This window comes from Panicum virgatum, chromosome 9N (genome assembly GCF_016808335.1).
Source record: "Panicum virgatum strain AP13 chromosome 9N, P.virgatum_v5, whole genome shotgun sequence".
NCBI lineage: Eukaryota > Viridiplantae > Streptophyta > Magnoliopsida > Poales > Poaceae > Panicum > Panicum virgatum.
Window position 1 is genome coordinate 76,674,606 of NC_053153.1, and position 15,950 is coordinate 76,690,555.

At 46.4% G+C, this 15,950-nt stretch overlaps 1 protein-coding gene and 2 long non-coding RNA genes across 7 annotated transcripts; all 3 read right to left on the minus strand.

Annotated features, from left to right (window-relative positions):
* Positions 1 to 1,276: 1,276 nt before the first annotated feature.
* Positions 1,277 to 6,991, minus strand: LOC120688485 (protein STRUBBELIG-RECEPTOR FAMILY 6-like). Of its 5 annotated transcripts, XM_039970827.1 has the most exons (17): positions 6,600 to 6,991; positions 5,371 to 5,503; positions 5,217 to 5,288; positions 5,060 to 5,134; positions 4,912 to 4,983; positions 4,751 to 4,822; positions 4,553 to 4,624; positions 4,403 to 4,468; positions 4,249 to 4,314; positions 3,891 to 4,174; positions 3,533 to 3,819; positions 2,839 to 3,110; positions 2,361 to 2,496; positions 1,966 to 2,096; positions 1,794 to 1,872; positions 1,684 to 1,715; positions 1,451 to 1,592 (listed from the first exon to the last, which is right to left on the minus strand). In XM_039970827.1, coding segments are annotated over exons 1-17 (1,989 nt in total). In that variant the 5' UTR covers positions 6,739 to 6,991; the 3' UTR covers positions 1,451 to 1,591. The 5 variants fall into 5 exon arrangements, with proteins under 5 accessions (XP_039826757.1, XP_039826756.1, XP_039826759.1 ...); XM_039970823.1 differs by lacking the exon at positions 1,684 to 1,715 and having other exon boundaries at positions 1,277 to 1,588; positions 1,716 to 1,872; positions 2,361 to 2,457; XM_039970822.1 differs by lacking the exon at positions 1,684 to 1,715 and having other exon boundaries at positions 1,277 to 1,588; positions 1,716 to 1,872.
* A 1,993-nt stretch (positions 6,992 to 8,984) lies between these two features.
* Positions 8,985 to 12,569, minus strand: LOC120693438. The gene is made up of 3 exons (XR_005682987.1): positions 12,308 to 12,569; positions 11,319 to 11,396; positions 8,985 to 9,253 (listed from the first exon to the last, which is right to left on the minus strand). It is a non-coding gene; the product is annotated as an uncharacterized LOC120693438 (long non-coding RNA).
* A 1,895-nt stretch (positions 12,570 to 14,464) lies between these two features.
* On the minus strand, positions 14,465 to 15,950 carry LOC120693360. The gene is made up of 3 exons (XR_005682978.1): positions 15,661 to 15,950; positions 15,468 to 15,532; positions 14,465 to 14,935 (listed from the first exon to the last, which is right to left on the minus strand). It is a non-coding gene; the product is annotated as an uncharacterized LOC120693360 (long non-coding RNA).

Here is a 15,950-nt window from a genome sequence, read left to right on the forward strand (position 1 = left end):
CCTCGTGACGCGCAGAGGCCGGCCGGCGCGTGCGGGGCGGGGGGGGGTTTCGGCCAGCGGCCGCGAGGAGCGGGCCGCGGGGAGGAGGGCCTCGCCCAGCCGTCGGTCGTTGGTCGCCTGGACTGCGGGTTGATTTCAGAAAACTTTAGGGGTTTATTGGGAAAAATTCTGAGAGAAGATAGTGGATGGTGGATTGTATTTCTAGGAAGTTCGAGGTCTTTTGTGCAAAATGACCGGAAACGCAAGATCTGGCCCGTTCGTCCGGCCGATCCGACGACTGAGAAAAGCTGGCGACGTGGCCTGCTTCTCTGGTCTCGAAATTAGCCGAGAATCGTAGCTCATCTGCTTCCACCATTTTGCCGTTCCAACTATAACCAGAGATAAGAGAGTTCCAGCATACTATATTTTTTTGTGCGAGAGAATGAAATACATCATCGAGACTTCGAGAGGGGAAAAAACTCAGCTTGCCAGGACAACACGCATTCACTCCGCTAAATCGAGTCGCTGTCCAGCAAGAACATGGACTGAATCAAGCTGCAGTGAGGACCTGGAATTTCTCGGCCGCCTGCGGGTGGTTGGGATTCTTGTCTGGATGCACCTGCCTCGCCTGCAGCGGGGGCGAAGCCTGCGCGCGGCGCCGTGTTGCCCTGCGCGGCTGCGCCTCTCCCCTCGCTCTGTCCCTCCCCTCTCTCTCTCCTTCTCTCTCTCCTGCGCCAGTTGGATCCGGCGGCAGCAAGCCGGGAGCAGGCGGCCGGAGGTCGGGCCAGCGGCGGGTGAGGCCCCGTGGCGCGCAGACGGCGGTGACCGGCTCGTGGGGGCGCTCCCCATTCCCCTGCGCTTTCCTGGCGGCAGAGCCGAGGAGAGCCGGCAGCGCGCGAGGCCGGCGGCGAGCTGCAGGGCGGGACTCCTGCGCGAGGACCGGGCCTCGTGACGCGCAGAGGCCGGCCGGCGCGTGGGCCGGCGGCGGCCGGCGCATGCGTGGGGGGGTGGTGGTTTCGGCCAGCGGCCGCGAGGAGGAGGGCCTCGCCCAGCCGTCGGTCGCCTGGACTGCGGGTTGATTTCAGAAAACTTTAGGGGTTTATTGGGAAAAATTCTGAGAGAAGATAGTGGATGGCGGGTTGTATTTCTAGGAAGTTCGAGGTCTTTTGTGCAAAATGACCGGAAACGCAAGATCTGGCCCGTTCGTCCGGCCGATCCGACGGCTGAGAAAAGCTGACGACGTGGCCTGCTTCTCTGGTCTCGGAATTAGCCGAGAATCGTAGGGTAAGATGGTATAAATCTACGATCAAGGTACTGTTTTGTAGACACAATACAACCATGGACCATAGAATACACTCTCTTGTCACCATGAAAAACCTGTGATTATGTACCCGCGGAACCAACAAACTTCTCTGTTTCGTCATATGCTGAAATAGATACAACCTGAAAGGCTCGGGTTTTGCTTCCGTCATATGAAATCTGGGTCCTGGTCATCTGCTCGCCGAGAAGTATCTCCATCGAGCATTCTCTTCGTCATGTTGGCCCTCTGCACAAGTCGAACCAATGCTTGCACCACCTCTGACATTGGTGGCCTGAATTCTGGTTCGGGCTGCAGCAAGAATTTGGTTCACAATCGGTTCAAAAAAAAAAATTGGTTCACAAGGTTCAGACTTGGTTTAATTGGACATGTTTGTTGCCTACGGCTAGTCTGCATAGATGAAGAATGGAACTCCTACCTGGACACACAGCGCGAGCACATCAGCAAATCGGGATAGAGATTTGGCTGGGTATAGACCCTTGAGTGCAGGATCGACCATCCTGTCCAATGCATCGATGTCATGCAGCTGAGGAGTCGCCCACCGCACAAGTGACTGCTCTGATCTGGGTCTAGAGCTGTAAATCAAAGTCACACAAAGGCATATACGATCATCAGTTACCACATTTATATAGAATTAAAAAAATGAAAAATGGATTATGGGAGTGTACCTATCAAACGGTCTACGTCCAGTCATTAGCTCAAGCATGACAACTCCAAAGCTGTAGACATCGCTCTTGAGGGTGTACTGACCGGTCATGTCCACCTCTGGGGCAGTGTATCCGGCACTTTGTTCTGCTGCCTGCACAAATTTATTTGGTGGTAAACATTACAAAGATTCTTAGTAAGCCATACTGTCTGAAAGACAAGGTAAGAATTGCATAGCTGACGCATACCTAGATAACAAAGAGGATAGTTAAATAAACTTCAATTATAGGCTCATAATAACCTCATTAAACTGGAGTTTTAGTATCTTAGCTACCAAAGAGTTCTCTATGTACTGAAATTCTTTTAACTCAACTATGCAATCGGTCTTCTTGAACTAAATGTTTGTATTGACCATTACCTGGAATTCAGCATCAGGAATAAAGCTTGCAAGTCCAGCATCTGAAAGGTGTGGATTGAATTCCGAGTCCAGCAAAATGTTTGATGACTTGAAATTCTTATGGATGATGGATGGAGAGCATATTTCATGAAGATACCTACAAATTACATTGTAGTGGGAAACTATAAGGATCTACATATTTCAAAGGAAAATAGAATGTTACAGTATATCAAGTAATGAGCAGGCTCAATAATCACTGAAGCATGTTCTTCGATCATTCAGTTAATATTTCAACAATGTTTAACCAACAATACAAATTCCAAGAAGATTAGAAAAAGGTAAAAAGATATATGCATAAACAAAAAGTCTATGCTGGGATGTCTTTTGTTCCACTATCTAAAATATGATACGCATGTAGAGTTGTAGACTCAATATTATAACTTATGCCATTCAGATTAATAAATGTGTTATAATACAAGCCATCCAGATTTCCACTTACTCTAGTGCACGAGCAGAGCCAAGCGCGATCTTGACACGAGAGTTCCAACTAAGTGGCTTGCTGTACTCGTCAGAAAGGTGGAGTAGATCATGAAGGGATCCATTCCTGTGGAAATCATACACTAGCAAGTGCTGCCCATGTTCCATACAATAGCCCACAAGCTCATTCAGATTCGGATGGTGTAACTTTGAAATATTTGAGACCAGTTCAGCAAAGTCATCAGATGATTGGAATGGCATCACGGTGCTGTCTAATTTCTTGATGGCCAGAACCTTGATAGAGTAAACAAAAGTAAGTGTGTTATATTTAAATGGACTAACTCTGTATTCCACTACATAAGTACTTTCTAAAGAAAAAAGGACAAATATTCGAACAAGAAAACCGAAGCTGTCATTATGCAAGAGAAAATAGTCAATATTTCAGGACATTCTAAGCTCCATTTTTTCCCCATTAAAACATCTTGCTATGAAAATATAATCTCTTCTTAGCTCTGTTTGACTGCCACCTTTCACTAATGTTAAAATATATGCATGAAGTGACATAAGGGTCATTGTGGACATGTAACCACATAGTGGCGGATTGAAGATATCAGCCCTAGTTTCAAAGACCTTACATGCAGTAATTATAATTATGTAATTTTTTCATGTACCTTCTGAAATACATAGCAACTGCGACATAAGGATATGTAGCATACCTTTCCATCATTGAACTGTGCCCTGTAAACACGTCCAAAAGTACCCTCTCCAACAAGGTTGTCCAAGTTGAAGCTATCTGTTGCCATCTGTAGATCCGCAACTGAATAAACAGTTGCCTTTATAGGTGCTATATTGCTTTTCTTTGCAACAGGTTTGTTTGGAAAATCATCATCATCACCAAACGATTTGTGGCGTTCTATCTTCAGGGGTGGTTTCAAACTAATCGAAGCAGGTGAAGCCAAAGACTCTATGTCTACTGCGGAAGACTCATCAATAGGCTTCATGTCTGCAACATGTGTATAAGAAATATCCACATAATTATTAGATAAAGCTGAGACAGCCATCAAGCTAGCTGACCTTTAACTTCGTTCGAGGGGAAGGAAGTGAATGGCTGGTGCTGTTCAAAGTGTTCTTCCATAGCAGCTTTGCGTTTTCTTCTTTTTATTAGAAAGAATGCAACAATTGCTCCAACAACCAGCAATGATACGATAATTCCTGCTACACCTCCACCACCTATTCCAGATTTTCCACCAGAACCATCACCATTCTGCCCTGGACTGTTCTGACGGTTTGGGGGAGGCGGCGCTGTATATGGAGGTGGAGGTGGCGCTGGTCCTGTGCTCCAAGAATTTCCGTCAGTCCTATACACAAGAAGCGTATTAGTCCAAGATATAGTTCTCTAACAGTTGCAGGTCAAGAAGTAGAGATAACTTACTGTATACTGTTTATCTTCTTAAGCTGGCTAGGAATCCAACCTGTGAAACGGTTGCTTGCAACATTCCTATAGGCAATCAAGTTATGAGATATGGTAAGATATGGGACTGAACATGCAAATAAAGCACCATTGAATTGCACTGTTGATTACTCACAGAGTATCAAGGGGGAGATTAGCTAGGACATTGATATAACCAGTAAATTGATTGTTCTGCAAATATCTGAGAAGAAAGGAACGGTTAATGCATAAAATCCTAATGAGGCATGTCTAGGAGATGAAAATAAATATGAGCATCATTTCATACAATTTTTTCAGGCTTGACAATCCAGTGAAACTTTGTGGTAGATCACCAGTAAGAGAATTAAAGGAGAGATCCCTGCATCACATTGCATAGGATAACGGTGAGAATCAAAACAGAAGGAAAATGAACAAAAAAATAAGGAATTTTACTACACAAATTAATAGTTTAATACCCATCTGACAATGCCCACAAAACACTTACAGTTCTGTCAAACTATAAAGGCTGGAAAATACATCGGAAATATTTCCTTGTAATTGGTTATGGTTAAGGTTTCTGCGCATGCCAAGAAAAAAAATCATTTAGCCCTTCCAGATGATATATATTCCAAGGTAAAATCAACTCCTGGATGCAAAGGTACTCACAAATACTTAAGATTATTCATCGTTGAAATCGAGTAGGGTAAATTTCCGCCAAACTGATTTCCTGCAAGATTGCTGCACAACAAGAGGAATCGCCTAACAGTCATGCTACCTGAATAGTTAGATAACACTATTCACCGTACGAACTTACAGTTTTTCAAGCTTCATATTGGGAAGATTGTACTGTATTTGGTTTCCACCGCCAAGGCTGTTTTGGCTCATGTCACTGCATCAAAAATTGATTTAGGATGGTTATCAACTGAACTCTTACAAACAAAGTTGAGCAAAAGTAATAATTGGGGACTCACAGCTCAGTCAATGAACCCAAGCTATTCATGTTGTAGGCCAAATTTCCGGTGAGTCCCAAGTTCGGCAATATGCTACAGAATCAAACAAAAGGAAAATTCACTAAGAGGGAATACAAAATGAAGCCGTGCTATAGAAACTAGTCACAAAACTGACATTTTAGTGACCCCTGATCCTGAGCAAGTTACCCCCTTCCATGACTGGCCACAAGGATCACCACCATTTGCCTGCCAACCATTGAGCTGCCCAGGAGAATTCAGACTTTTAAAGAGCGTATTGAGGACAGCAACTGCAAGTAAGAGAGGCATGCATGATTTAGAACAGTAAATAGGACGTGTCGTTAAACATCTCAGTTCATATGCAAACGAAATAGTAGGAATATGCATACATAGCATGACTTATAATGGGGAAAATCACCATGATAAGGAAAAATGAACTGCTCAGAGAAATCTATAAGACAATTTTGATGCTCCATTTGAACATGAGATAAAGTAAAATACAAAGGACAAGAGGAGACAAATCAAGAAGCTGCCTGAAAGGAAAACAATTGTGTTATTAAGGTGAGCTGTTAAAACCAAAAGCCTCTCACAATGGCACTCTTCTAGCCACCAACTCCATCAACACTTGCAAGAATCTAAAAATAGTACTTTCAGGTGGTGCCACTTGAGGTCTTAAGTTCAGAGGCATCAGCTAACAATAGATTGTTTTTTTTCTTTTAGAACCCTTCCGATTTCTAAACAGGTCCTAGAAAAAGAGTTGAAAAGCAGAAGGGAGGGAAAACTCAGAACAACAATAGATAAAGACAGCAAGAAGACAGACATTGCAGAAACTAGAATTTCCTCTGAACCCAGCGCATTCCCGCTGCTGAATCACCCATCCAAATCCACCAAAAAGTTGCAGTTGCAGGCTCTGCGGCAGAAACTGCCAGCCGGACGCACAGTAAACCGTACAATTCGTGAGCTTGCGAGCGAACAAACAGCTGAATTCAGACAACATCCTGCCCACAGTGTAGAAAGGATAAAAACCGAGAGCATCCTCAAATCTCACACACAGCAAAGACCTCTAACCTAGTAATTTCTAAAAGCAACGTTAAATACTGTAAAAACTTGAACGGGGAAACTCTAGAGAAGAAACCACGATTTGGTTCGAGAAGAGAGCAGTCCCGTAGATTTCCTGATTGAGAAACCGAATCTACCAGAGCACGGTACCAAGAACAGCCCATCAGGTAGGAATACCTGGAAAATTGATCCCTTGGAAATTGGAAGAGAGAAAAAAAATCCAACCTTTCTTTCTGAACTGAAGACATCAAGCAGAGCTCTCAAGAGCAAACCAGTTACTGTGAACAAAAAGAAGAATCGCAGAGAGAGTAGAAGTCTCCAACTCACGATCGTTGGGGTCCGTGTCCGCAGCAGCGAAGATCCGTCCGCCGGGCCAAATGCTGCTGCAGCAGCAGCATCCGAGGACCAGCAGCAGGCATGGCACGCCCACAGTCCCGGCACCGCCTCCGCTCCTCCTCGGCGCCATCCCCGCGCAGCAATGCTCTCCTCCCCCTCCCCTTCCCCCCTAACGAAAACGCTAGGAGTCGGAAGGGAAGAGCTCCGTATGTTTACTCGGCTCCTCCGAATCCGACCGATTTATCCCCCTGTTTCACAGATCGTGGCGCCGCTTTTCAACCCTGATGAATTGTGCGTGTGCGCGCGTGCACTGGAAACTAGCACGGCGGCAGCTGGCAGCAGAGCGCCGGGACAAGAACCCGGGTGTGATGATGAGGTCAATTGCTTCGCTGGTGTCGCTGTCAGGGGGCATTCTCGTGATTCCAGTGGCCCGGGGGTCTAACGTTCGGCAGAAAAGAAACGTTCGGCAGAAAAGAAACGTTCCGGCGATTTTACTCGTTTACTACTTGTTAACGACGAGTAAGGATGGAAATGTATGGAAATAGATTTGGATATCTATACTTTCTAATTTTAAATTTTTGATGTGAAAATTGATCAGATATGTATGAAAATATATTCGAATATTTCGAATATTTATTTTTCTATTTTCTTATCGTTTTCATGCATTGAGGATGCTAGTATACTACTGCCATGCCTCGCGTCATAGGACAATCAGCAGGCAGGGAGGGTTGGCAATTATTGGGATGAACAGAGGTCGTTGGCCTTGTTTAGATCACAACCCGTAAACTTCGTAAACGCAAAAAAAATATCACATCGAATATTTGGACACATACATGGAGTACTAAATGAAATCTATTTACAAAACTTTTTGCATGGATGGGCTGTAAATTGCGAGACGAATCTAATGAGCCTACTTAATCCATGATTTACAACAATGATGCTACAGTAACCGTTCGCTAATTATAGATTAATCATAGATTAATTAGCATCATTAGATTCGTCTCGCAATTTACAGCCCATCCATGCAAAAAGTTTTGTAAATAAACTTCATTTAGTACTTCAAATTAGTAAGATTCCATCGCAAAACTTTTTTGCGTTTCAACTAAACACGGCCTAACATGGAGATCAGATCAGGTCTCGCCCATCCCTCTCAACCTTGATTAGGGCTGGAAACGAGCCGAGCCAGGCTCGGCTCGGCGAGGCTCAGTGCATGAGCGAGCCGAGCTTGGCTCGGCTCGGTAGTTTGGCGAGCTCGCTGAGGAGACTCGGCTCGGCTCGAAACCGGCTCGCGAGCCTGGCACAAAATATATACTATGCATTTAGTATACACATTATAAGACATTAACTAGTGCATATAAATATATAAAGCACATACATGTGTTGAAATGAAAGTAATCAATAAACAATAATCATATTAAGCATAGATATAAATTAATATTGATATTGTCACACCACATGTTAGGATTAGAGTGTTTCATAATAGCCTATGAACCATTATGAATCTCAGTGGACTGAGCTCGCGAGCCGGCTCGGCTCGTCATTTTCACGAGCTTGAGAAGTAGGCTCGGCTCGGCTCGCTGAAGGCTCGCGAGCCGCTCCGAACCGAGCCGAGCCGAAGCGAGCTCGAGCCAGCTCGCGAGCCTCGAGGGCTCGCGAGCCACAGCGAGCTGGCTCGGCTCGTCATTTTCATGAGCCTGAGAAGTAGGCTCGGCTCGGCTCGTTGGAGGCTCGTGAGCCGCTCCGAACTGAGCCGAGCCGAAGCGAGCTCGAGCCAGCTCGCGAGGCTCGAGCTATTTTTCCAGCCCTAGGTCCTTATGGGAACCAGAACGTGGCAAGTGCCCTGCGGGCTGAGGATGAGCTGGCCGTATCGGGCGTGGTCAGCGGCAGAGGAATTTTGGCCCTCGTCTTCCCAGCTGTGACAGACAGACAGATGTTTATTGGAAAATCAGTGCTCGAACCGCCGCGGATTATACTGCTATTTTCCAGGCCGATGGGCGGCGGTGCTTTCTTTTGTTTTGTTTCATCGTGGAATCCCTCAGTGCAAAACTGCTAATGACAGGCTGTTGGAGTATATCCTTCCATTAAAAAGCACGTTGTTTTTTTACTGTGCGAGGGCAGACTTTAAACATCGTTAGATTCCGCGCATGTACTACGCCTGCGACGATGCGAATGCGATGCGAGTTCCCTTTTCTCTTTCAACGCTGCCGTGATGATCCAACGGTGCGGGTGCAGCCGCGCTTGCTACCAGGACGAGATGGAAAGTGTGAGGAACCGCCCAAATTAAACTCATTTAATCGGGTCATCATCCATTGATCCACCCAATTAAAAGAGAATAACCCTGGTAGTCCTTGAGATGCATCCTGAACATGCCCAGAATGACACACCTCACTAAGCACAACTTGAGAATATCATCACATACAAGCATATTCATACATAGAAGTCTCTTACATAAATAGATTCAAGTGACTACATTACAAGTTCAGAGTTTTGCAACGAAATTAATTAATTATGTCTCTACGGATACAACCTAGAAGAGAACACTATATGGAGATAGTGCTCTACTTCAACCACCGGCCTTCAGCTCTCATCCGCTCCACCGTCCACGAGGTAGAAGTACCCAAAGACGGGCTCTTGCTGAGGCTCACCTGCATCAACTTAACGGCAGCACCGTGAGTGCAAAGGGTACTCCGCAGGACTTATCCAACAAGAGTCTAAAACCCAACTCTCAAGGAGGATGCATTTGGCTAATAGTAAGAAAATTGGCAAAATAATTAATTTTGCATAAAAGAATTTGATAAAGTCATGATAAGCAAAAGACTTCTATTCTATTAGCAATACACCAATCAAATTGCATAAAGTAAAGATGGTCGTTATGTGAGCAAGTCCAATCTTCCATGAACTTCAGTCGGTAACTCTATACCCGAAGTCAAAGTACAAGAGCTTGCTCCTTAACCATGGAGCCCGGCTGTAACGACCCGGCCCGAGATAACGGCTAAGATCTACTCTACATTTTGAGTAAACCACACCTGCTAAATAACTCTCTTGCGCTTTCATCCTCGCTTCGCGCAAAAAACTGCAGCTGGAGTTATTAGCTTCCCGCGATCCGGCTATTTAAGCCGGTCTTGCTCGCGTTCGGTTTCCCGTATGGGACTAAACTGGGAACACTGTGCCGGAGCTCGCGATACAGTAACTCGAATTCAGCCCGGCCCAACTGGCCCAGCCGGAGTTACTGTATCGCGAGCTCCGGCACAGTGTTCCCAGTTTAGTCCCATACGGTAAACCGAACACGAGCAAGACCAGCTTAAATAGCCGGATCGCGGGAAGCTAATAACTCCGGCTGCAGCCTTTTGCGCGAAGCGAGGACGAAAGCGCAAGAGAGTTATTTAGCAGGTGTGGTTTACTCAAAATGTAGAGTAGATCTTAGCCGTTATCTCGGGCCGGGTCGTTACAGGGGTATCAGAGCCATACTCTCGCGGTTTCACGCCACGTACGGGCAGAAGTGCGCGTACATGAGCACGTCGGCGCGTGGAAACACAGATGCCAACAGCATGTGGACGGACACACATGGGCTGCTGGCAGTGAACCCACGGGCGTGGCACATGGGATCGTAGCACTAGACGTATGGGACGTGGCCCAAGAGAAGGGATCCTGCTCCTTTGTCTCGTATGGGTAAGCTGGTTCGATGTCTCGACGAGGACGTCGAGTCCTCAACGGGGGTGACTGTGACAGCCCGTGGCCAGTTGGGCCGGGATGAATTCGAGTTACTGTAGCACGGCTACTGTAGCGCGAAAAATACTGTAGCTCCGGCACAGTGTTCCCAGTTTAGTCCCATACGGGAAACCGAACGCGAGCAAGACCAGCTTAAATAGCCGGATCGCGGGAAGCTAATAACTCCGGCTGCAGCCTTTTGCGTGAAGCGAGGACGAAAACGCAAGAGAGTTATTTACCAGGTGTGGTTTACTCAAAATGTAGAGTAGATCTTAGCCGTTATCTCGGGCCGGGTCGTTACACCGGCTATTGCAATAGATGAAAAACCCTGTAGGGGGGTACAACTTTTCCCACACGAGGCGCATGCCCAACACCCATACCCTTGGCCTAGGATAAGGGTTGAATCATGCCATCAACCTTTCGCATAACCACACTCAACTATGAACGAACGGTCGGAATGGTTAGATGCACCGCACGACGGCCGATCACACCTCAACCAACCCCGCACTCCTCAACCAACCCCGCACCGAATCCGGTCAAGGCAAAGTGTGACTTATGGTAATTGACTTACCATTCATATAATTTGGTATGTGGTCTATACGCATAAGTGCTCAAATATCAAAGCGATGGGGTCACGGGTCTTAATCAACCCAAGCAAACACTAAGCCAAGTGAGCTCCATCTCACTTGACCCTACCATTCATGCTCAAGCCCGCATCATATTACAAGTGGTTCAACTTTTAAGAATTAAGCAAGCAACCTATTACTTGCGGGTGGTGGTGACCTTGCCACCTCCCAACTTCTACCGGAACTAAGCATGAATAAGCAATTAAATCGGGACACATACACAAGCATACTCACCTAAAAGGATTTATTCTAAATCAAGGAAGGTAATGCATAAGATAGGAGCTAAGCAAATATTTATACCATAGACTTATGCACAAATAAGACTCAAATATTTTAATTGATCCAAAACAGGGTAAAAAGATGCTTGGGTGCATACCTTGGTTCACCAAAGAAGTGTCGTCGACGATGGACTCCGGCTCGGTCTCAACCTCCACTTGAGTTGGTGCTTCGGTCTCTACACGAGTGCAATGATACTTGATAAATAAATATGCCATAAATGAGTTGCAAAAGACATGAGATGACACATTAATTATTCAGATAATTAATTTAATTGTCTTGGGGTAAAACATAATTTTAATTGATTCTTGATATCATAATGAAGTTAACAAAATTTATTTCACATTATTCTGAGCTATATATAATTTTATATGAATTATACAAGATGAGACATGCAAATGCATCAAAACAGAAAAGCTGATTGTGTTGTTACTGTGCAGTGCTACAGTAACTGCAGACCGTCCGCCCTTAAGGACCGGACCGTCCGCCGGTGAAATTCGAGACGGGTTCCAGAAAAGATTTGGTTCTGTGTAATTATCAAAAAAATGTACTGCAGACCGTCCGGTACTGTACCGCGGACTGTCTGTCGTACAAAGGCAGATTGGGTTCCAGAAACACACTGTTTGTGAGTGGGATTTGGAAATGAACTGTGGACCATCCGCGGGTGAAGGGCGGACCGTCCGCCGTTCAACGGACTGGAAAACAACTTTCTACGATGTTTCTGGTGGTTTCGATGTGCAAGTGGCGGACCATCCGCCGGGTTCGAGCGGACCGTCCGCAAAAACTCAGAGACGCACCGGCGAGACCGCCGGCGACAAGTCCTGCCACGGCTTTGGTCTGGGTTTGTTCCTAAAGGCTTCTAGGAGTGTCTAGGACTCATTCCAAGAGATGGATTTGATGGGAACCAATATTTAGAAGCTCTAGACCAACAATGGTGAAGAAATCCAAAATAAAACCCTAGAACTCAAACCCTAGAGAAGAGAGGATGATTCGGAAAAAAAGAGAGCTCATCGGCGATGGCTGGGGCTCCGGTGAGGTGCCACAAGTTGGAGTAAAGCAGTCTTGGGAAAACTTGAGCTCGGGCTTGACCTTGTCCTTGAAGTAGAGGAAGAAGAACTTGAGGAAACTTGGGGAAAACTTCGATCCCGGGGAAGAAGATGATGGCTAGACGGTGGAGCTCGGCGACGGCGATCTCCGACGAAGCTTCGGCGAGGGTGGAGGCTCTAAATGGGAAATGAGCTATGGGGGCTCCCCCGTGATGTCTAGGAGAGGAGAGGGATCGGGCTGGGGAAGAAATGGATAAGAAGATAGAAGAGAGGAGGTCCTATTCGGGATAAAGATGAGTTGGACGAGCAGGTGCGAACTTTCCACCTATAACTCGCGGACAGTCCGCGAGAGCGGGCTGTTACACAAAGCGCCCCTCTCCGTCGGGATACTGACGGACAACTCTGCACGGTTGACCCGCGTTGCGTGCAAAGGAAAGACCACAGGGAGCACCGAGCATGGAGCCGCGCCGTCCGTCAGCTCCGCGTGCGATGACGAACGGGCACGCTCTCCACAAACCGCGTGGGCGTGGCCGATCCGATGCATCCCTGCGGCACGACACGGCTCTTGCTTGAGGGAGGGCGAAAGCGCCATTATGCTAATTATTGGACCATGTCATGTTATCGTGATATAAAATCTACACGACACCACCATACCCAGGGACGAAGAGATGCTTTCCATCGCATCGCATTGTAGCTGCCCAGCTCAGTTGAGCGCGTGGCAAGAGATGGCCGGACAGCAACATGCGACCAACCACCCAGCCAGCGGCTCTGGGCCTCTTGGGGCATGGGAGCCTGCCTGCTGAAAAAGAGGTAGCCAATGGATTCGCAACTGTACGGGCACGAGTCTCTCCTGCTTGCTCCCTCCAGTTCAGTTTCAGACTTGGGGAAAGCAACGCTGCAACCACCGGCGCTTCATCTGGTTTCGAGGGTGCTCCGAACGGGGACAGAACACGGCTGTACAGACTGTACGTGCGCTCCTTGATTCACACACATGACGTTCCGTATGTCGGTCTGTCCGTCCATCATCCATAACGCTGGAGTACTACTCTAACTAATCGGGTTTACGGAGGAACAGAGTACGGGTTAGGTACTTAGGTTCGGTGGAGTACTACTATAACTAATCTGCCGCCGCGAGCTGTAACTGCTAGTGCTGTGATTGCTCCTCTTCTGGTTCGGTGGGTTTCGAGTGCTGCAGCTTCCAAGCTTGGCCTCGCTCATCTTCTCTTGCGGCGACGCCGGCCCATCCGGTGCCACTCTCCTCCTTGGAGACGTTGGGATGATGCATTCCTCCATCTTTTTATTCTCGGTGGGATCCTTTAGGTGAAAATATGCCCCGGCTGATCGGAGTGGCGATGACGACGTCTATGGATGCCGATTTTCTTGCTGGAGACATCGTCTTGGAGGATATCTTGTCGATGTTGTTTGGCTGCCCTGTGGTTGACGTGCTTGCTTGTTCCTTGGGAAGTTAGAGCTGTTGCCTCGCTAGAGTGAGATGTAGCTTGGCAACGATTCAAGCATCAGACGATTTAAATGTCAAATTTTTACGTCAAAAAAAATTTAAATGTCAAATTTCTAAGAAGACGAAAGATATGATGCTTTGGTGCTACATTAAGATTTTTGCAAGGGTGAAACAGAGCGTAGAAAGAAATTGAAGTTTAGTCTTTTAATTTTCTTTGTTTATTTTAGAGTTTGTACCCTCATTTGGAAAAAGAAATTGTATCGAATCTATTAAACTGGGCTTGATCCTTCTCGTTCAGTCTATCTGTAGGGAGCGATATATGCAGAGGTAGCTGTTGCGTTGAACTCGACGCGCCAACTAACTTCTGTCGAGCATCCAGCGTTGTGACACCTGCTTGGATTGACAGTAACGCGCTGGGAATCCAGAGATGTGGAGGAGGGGAAGGAACGCACTCACGTGGACTGGAGAGATGTGGTCATGTAGGCTGAACACTCGAGATTCTGTCATCGTTTTGGCTGGAGTATGATTTCAGCTTTTTTTCTAAAAAAAAAGAGCTGATGGGTGCTATATTTGAATGTCAGTACCAATATACAATACATTATGGGCCGCGTAACTGAAAGATAGGCCCAACTAAAATGAGCCCAGTACAACCTACAGGCTTTTTTGTTTTGAAACAAGGCTTGAGTAGTACCGAATGTCCGAAAATGTCTTGTTCTGAAAACTAAATCACCGAATCCTCTCTCAAAGAAAAAAAAAACTAAATCGATGAAACAAGATATCACAACTTCACAACAATTCCGAGTCCTCTTTGAGTTCAGAAAAAGGTAAAGCAACCTGACAACAACTTCATCAAAGACACCAAAGAGCTAAATCCCGAATCACCCAACGCGAAAATCATGTGACCAAGTAAAGCGGTCCAAATGTCTCCCTGCTCACCGCCTGCGCCACCTTGTCGAGCTGCATGTAAGGGAGATCGTCCTCGTCAGCTCCAGTCGATGGTGTGACGCAGCCTGCTGCAGCTCGCCTTATCGCGCTGGCCAATTTGACGCATTCCCTGACTAGTACCTCCCTGGTGGAGAGAAGGAACGCTTGGTGCGAGCTCGTGGCCTTGTCCTGAAACTTCAGGTGGCTTCTCTTGACGTCCCCCTCTGCAACTTGTATCTCAAGGCCAGTATTGTTCAGATGTTGCTGGTTTACTTCTCCATCCGTGAACTGAGATTGGCAGAATAAACATCAAAAGGTCAGAATCGTTTCTGATGCTAGTTTATAACAGCAGGTCATTTATCTGAAATTTCTGAAGCATTCATGGCTAGTAATTCAGATTCATGTTTTTCAGGTAACCGTGAATGCCTGGCAGAAAAAAAGATGAAAAAACTGAGCTCAAAGAGTTAATTTGTGAAACATATTCAAAATTCAAGTTCCATGTTCAAATGAACATGGTACAGTGCAAAATGTGCTGCATAAATTAACTTCCCAGTTTGCATAGACTGCTCGCAGTTAAATAGATCCTACTTATGTGGCGCCGAAAAAAATAGTAGTATGTTGGAAATCAAGAAATTGCTGCCTTTTTTGTCGTGCTATTAGTTTCACTCGGTTCGGACACTGGGCATGCAGTCCTAGTTTTAGTTCACTCAACGAAGTAACTGAATATTGGGTGTTGTTCTCTCGTTGGTGTGAAGGGGGGAATCCAGATGAAATTCCTTGCAACTGTGCATTGCTCTGTGAAAATGAAAGAACTCATCACCTGGCAACAATCGAGGCGCTGAGCACAAGTAACCCCGTGATCGTCGCAGCACCTCTTCATCTTCTCTGATCACCAGAAGATCCTCACTCGTCAGTGCATAACCAAGCAGCAGAAAGAAGTCAACAAGACACAAAGACCAGCTGCAGTCAAGATGAAAATCAAGCACACAACACAAAGGCATCAGCAGTATTACCTCATCAAGCGGCAGATGAGCACAACACACCGGAGAGCAGACAGCAGGTGGCCGAGGTTGAAGGCAACAGGCAACGCCGGTCGCCGGAACAAACGACAGCCGGAGGCCCGGAGAGCCGGTGCGTTTCAGAAACTCGGCAGATCCTTCCGCATTTAGGGACAGTGGTTGCAGCAGTTGCTATGAATGAAACTAAAAGCTGAGAGGAGAGGCTAGCTACAAAGCTTGTTTATGAAGTTTTACCGGCCATGATTTGCGGCGTGTAACACGGAATAGGTTGACATGATTGTGGC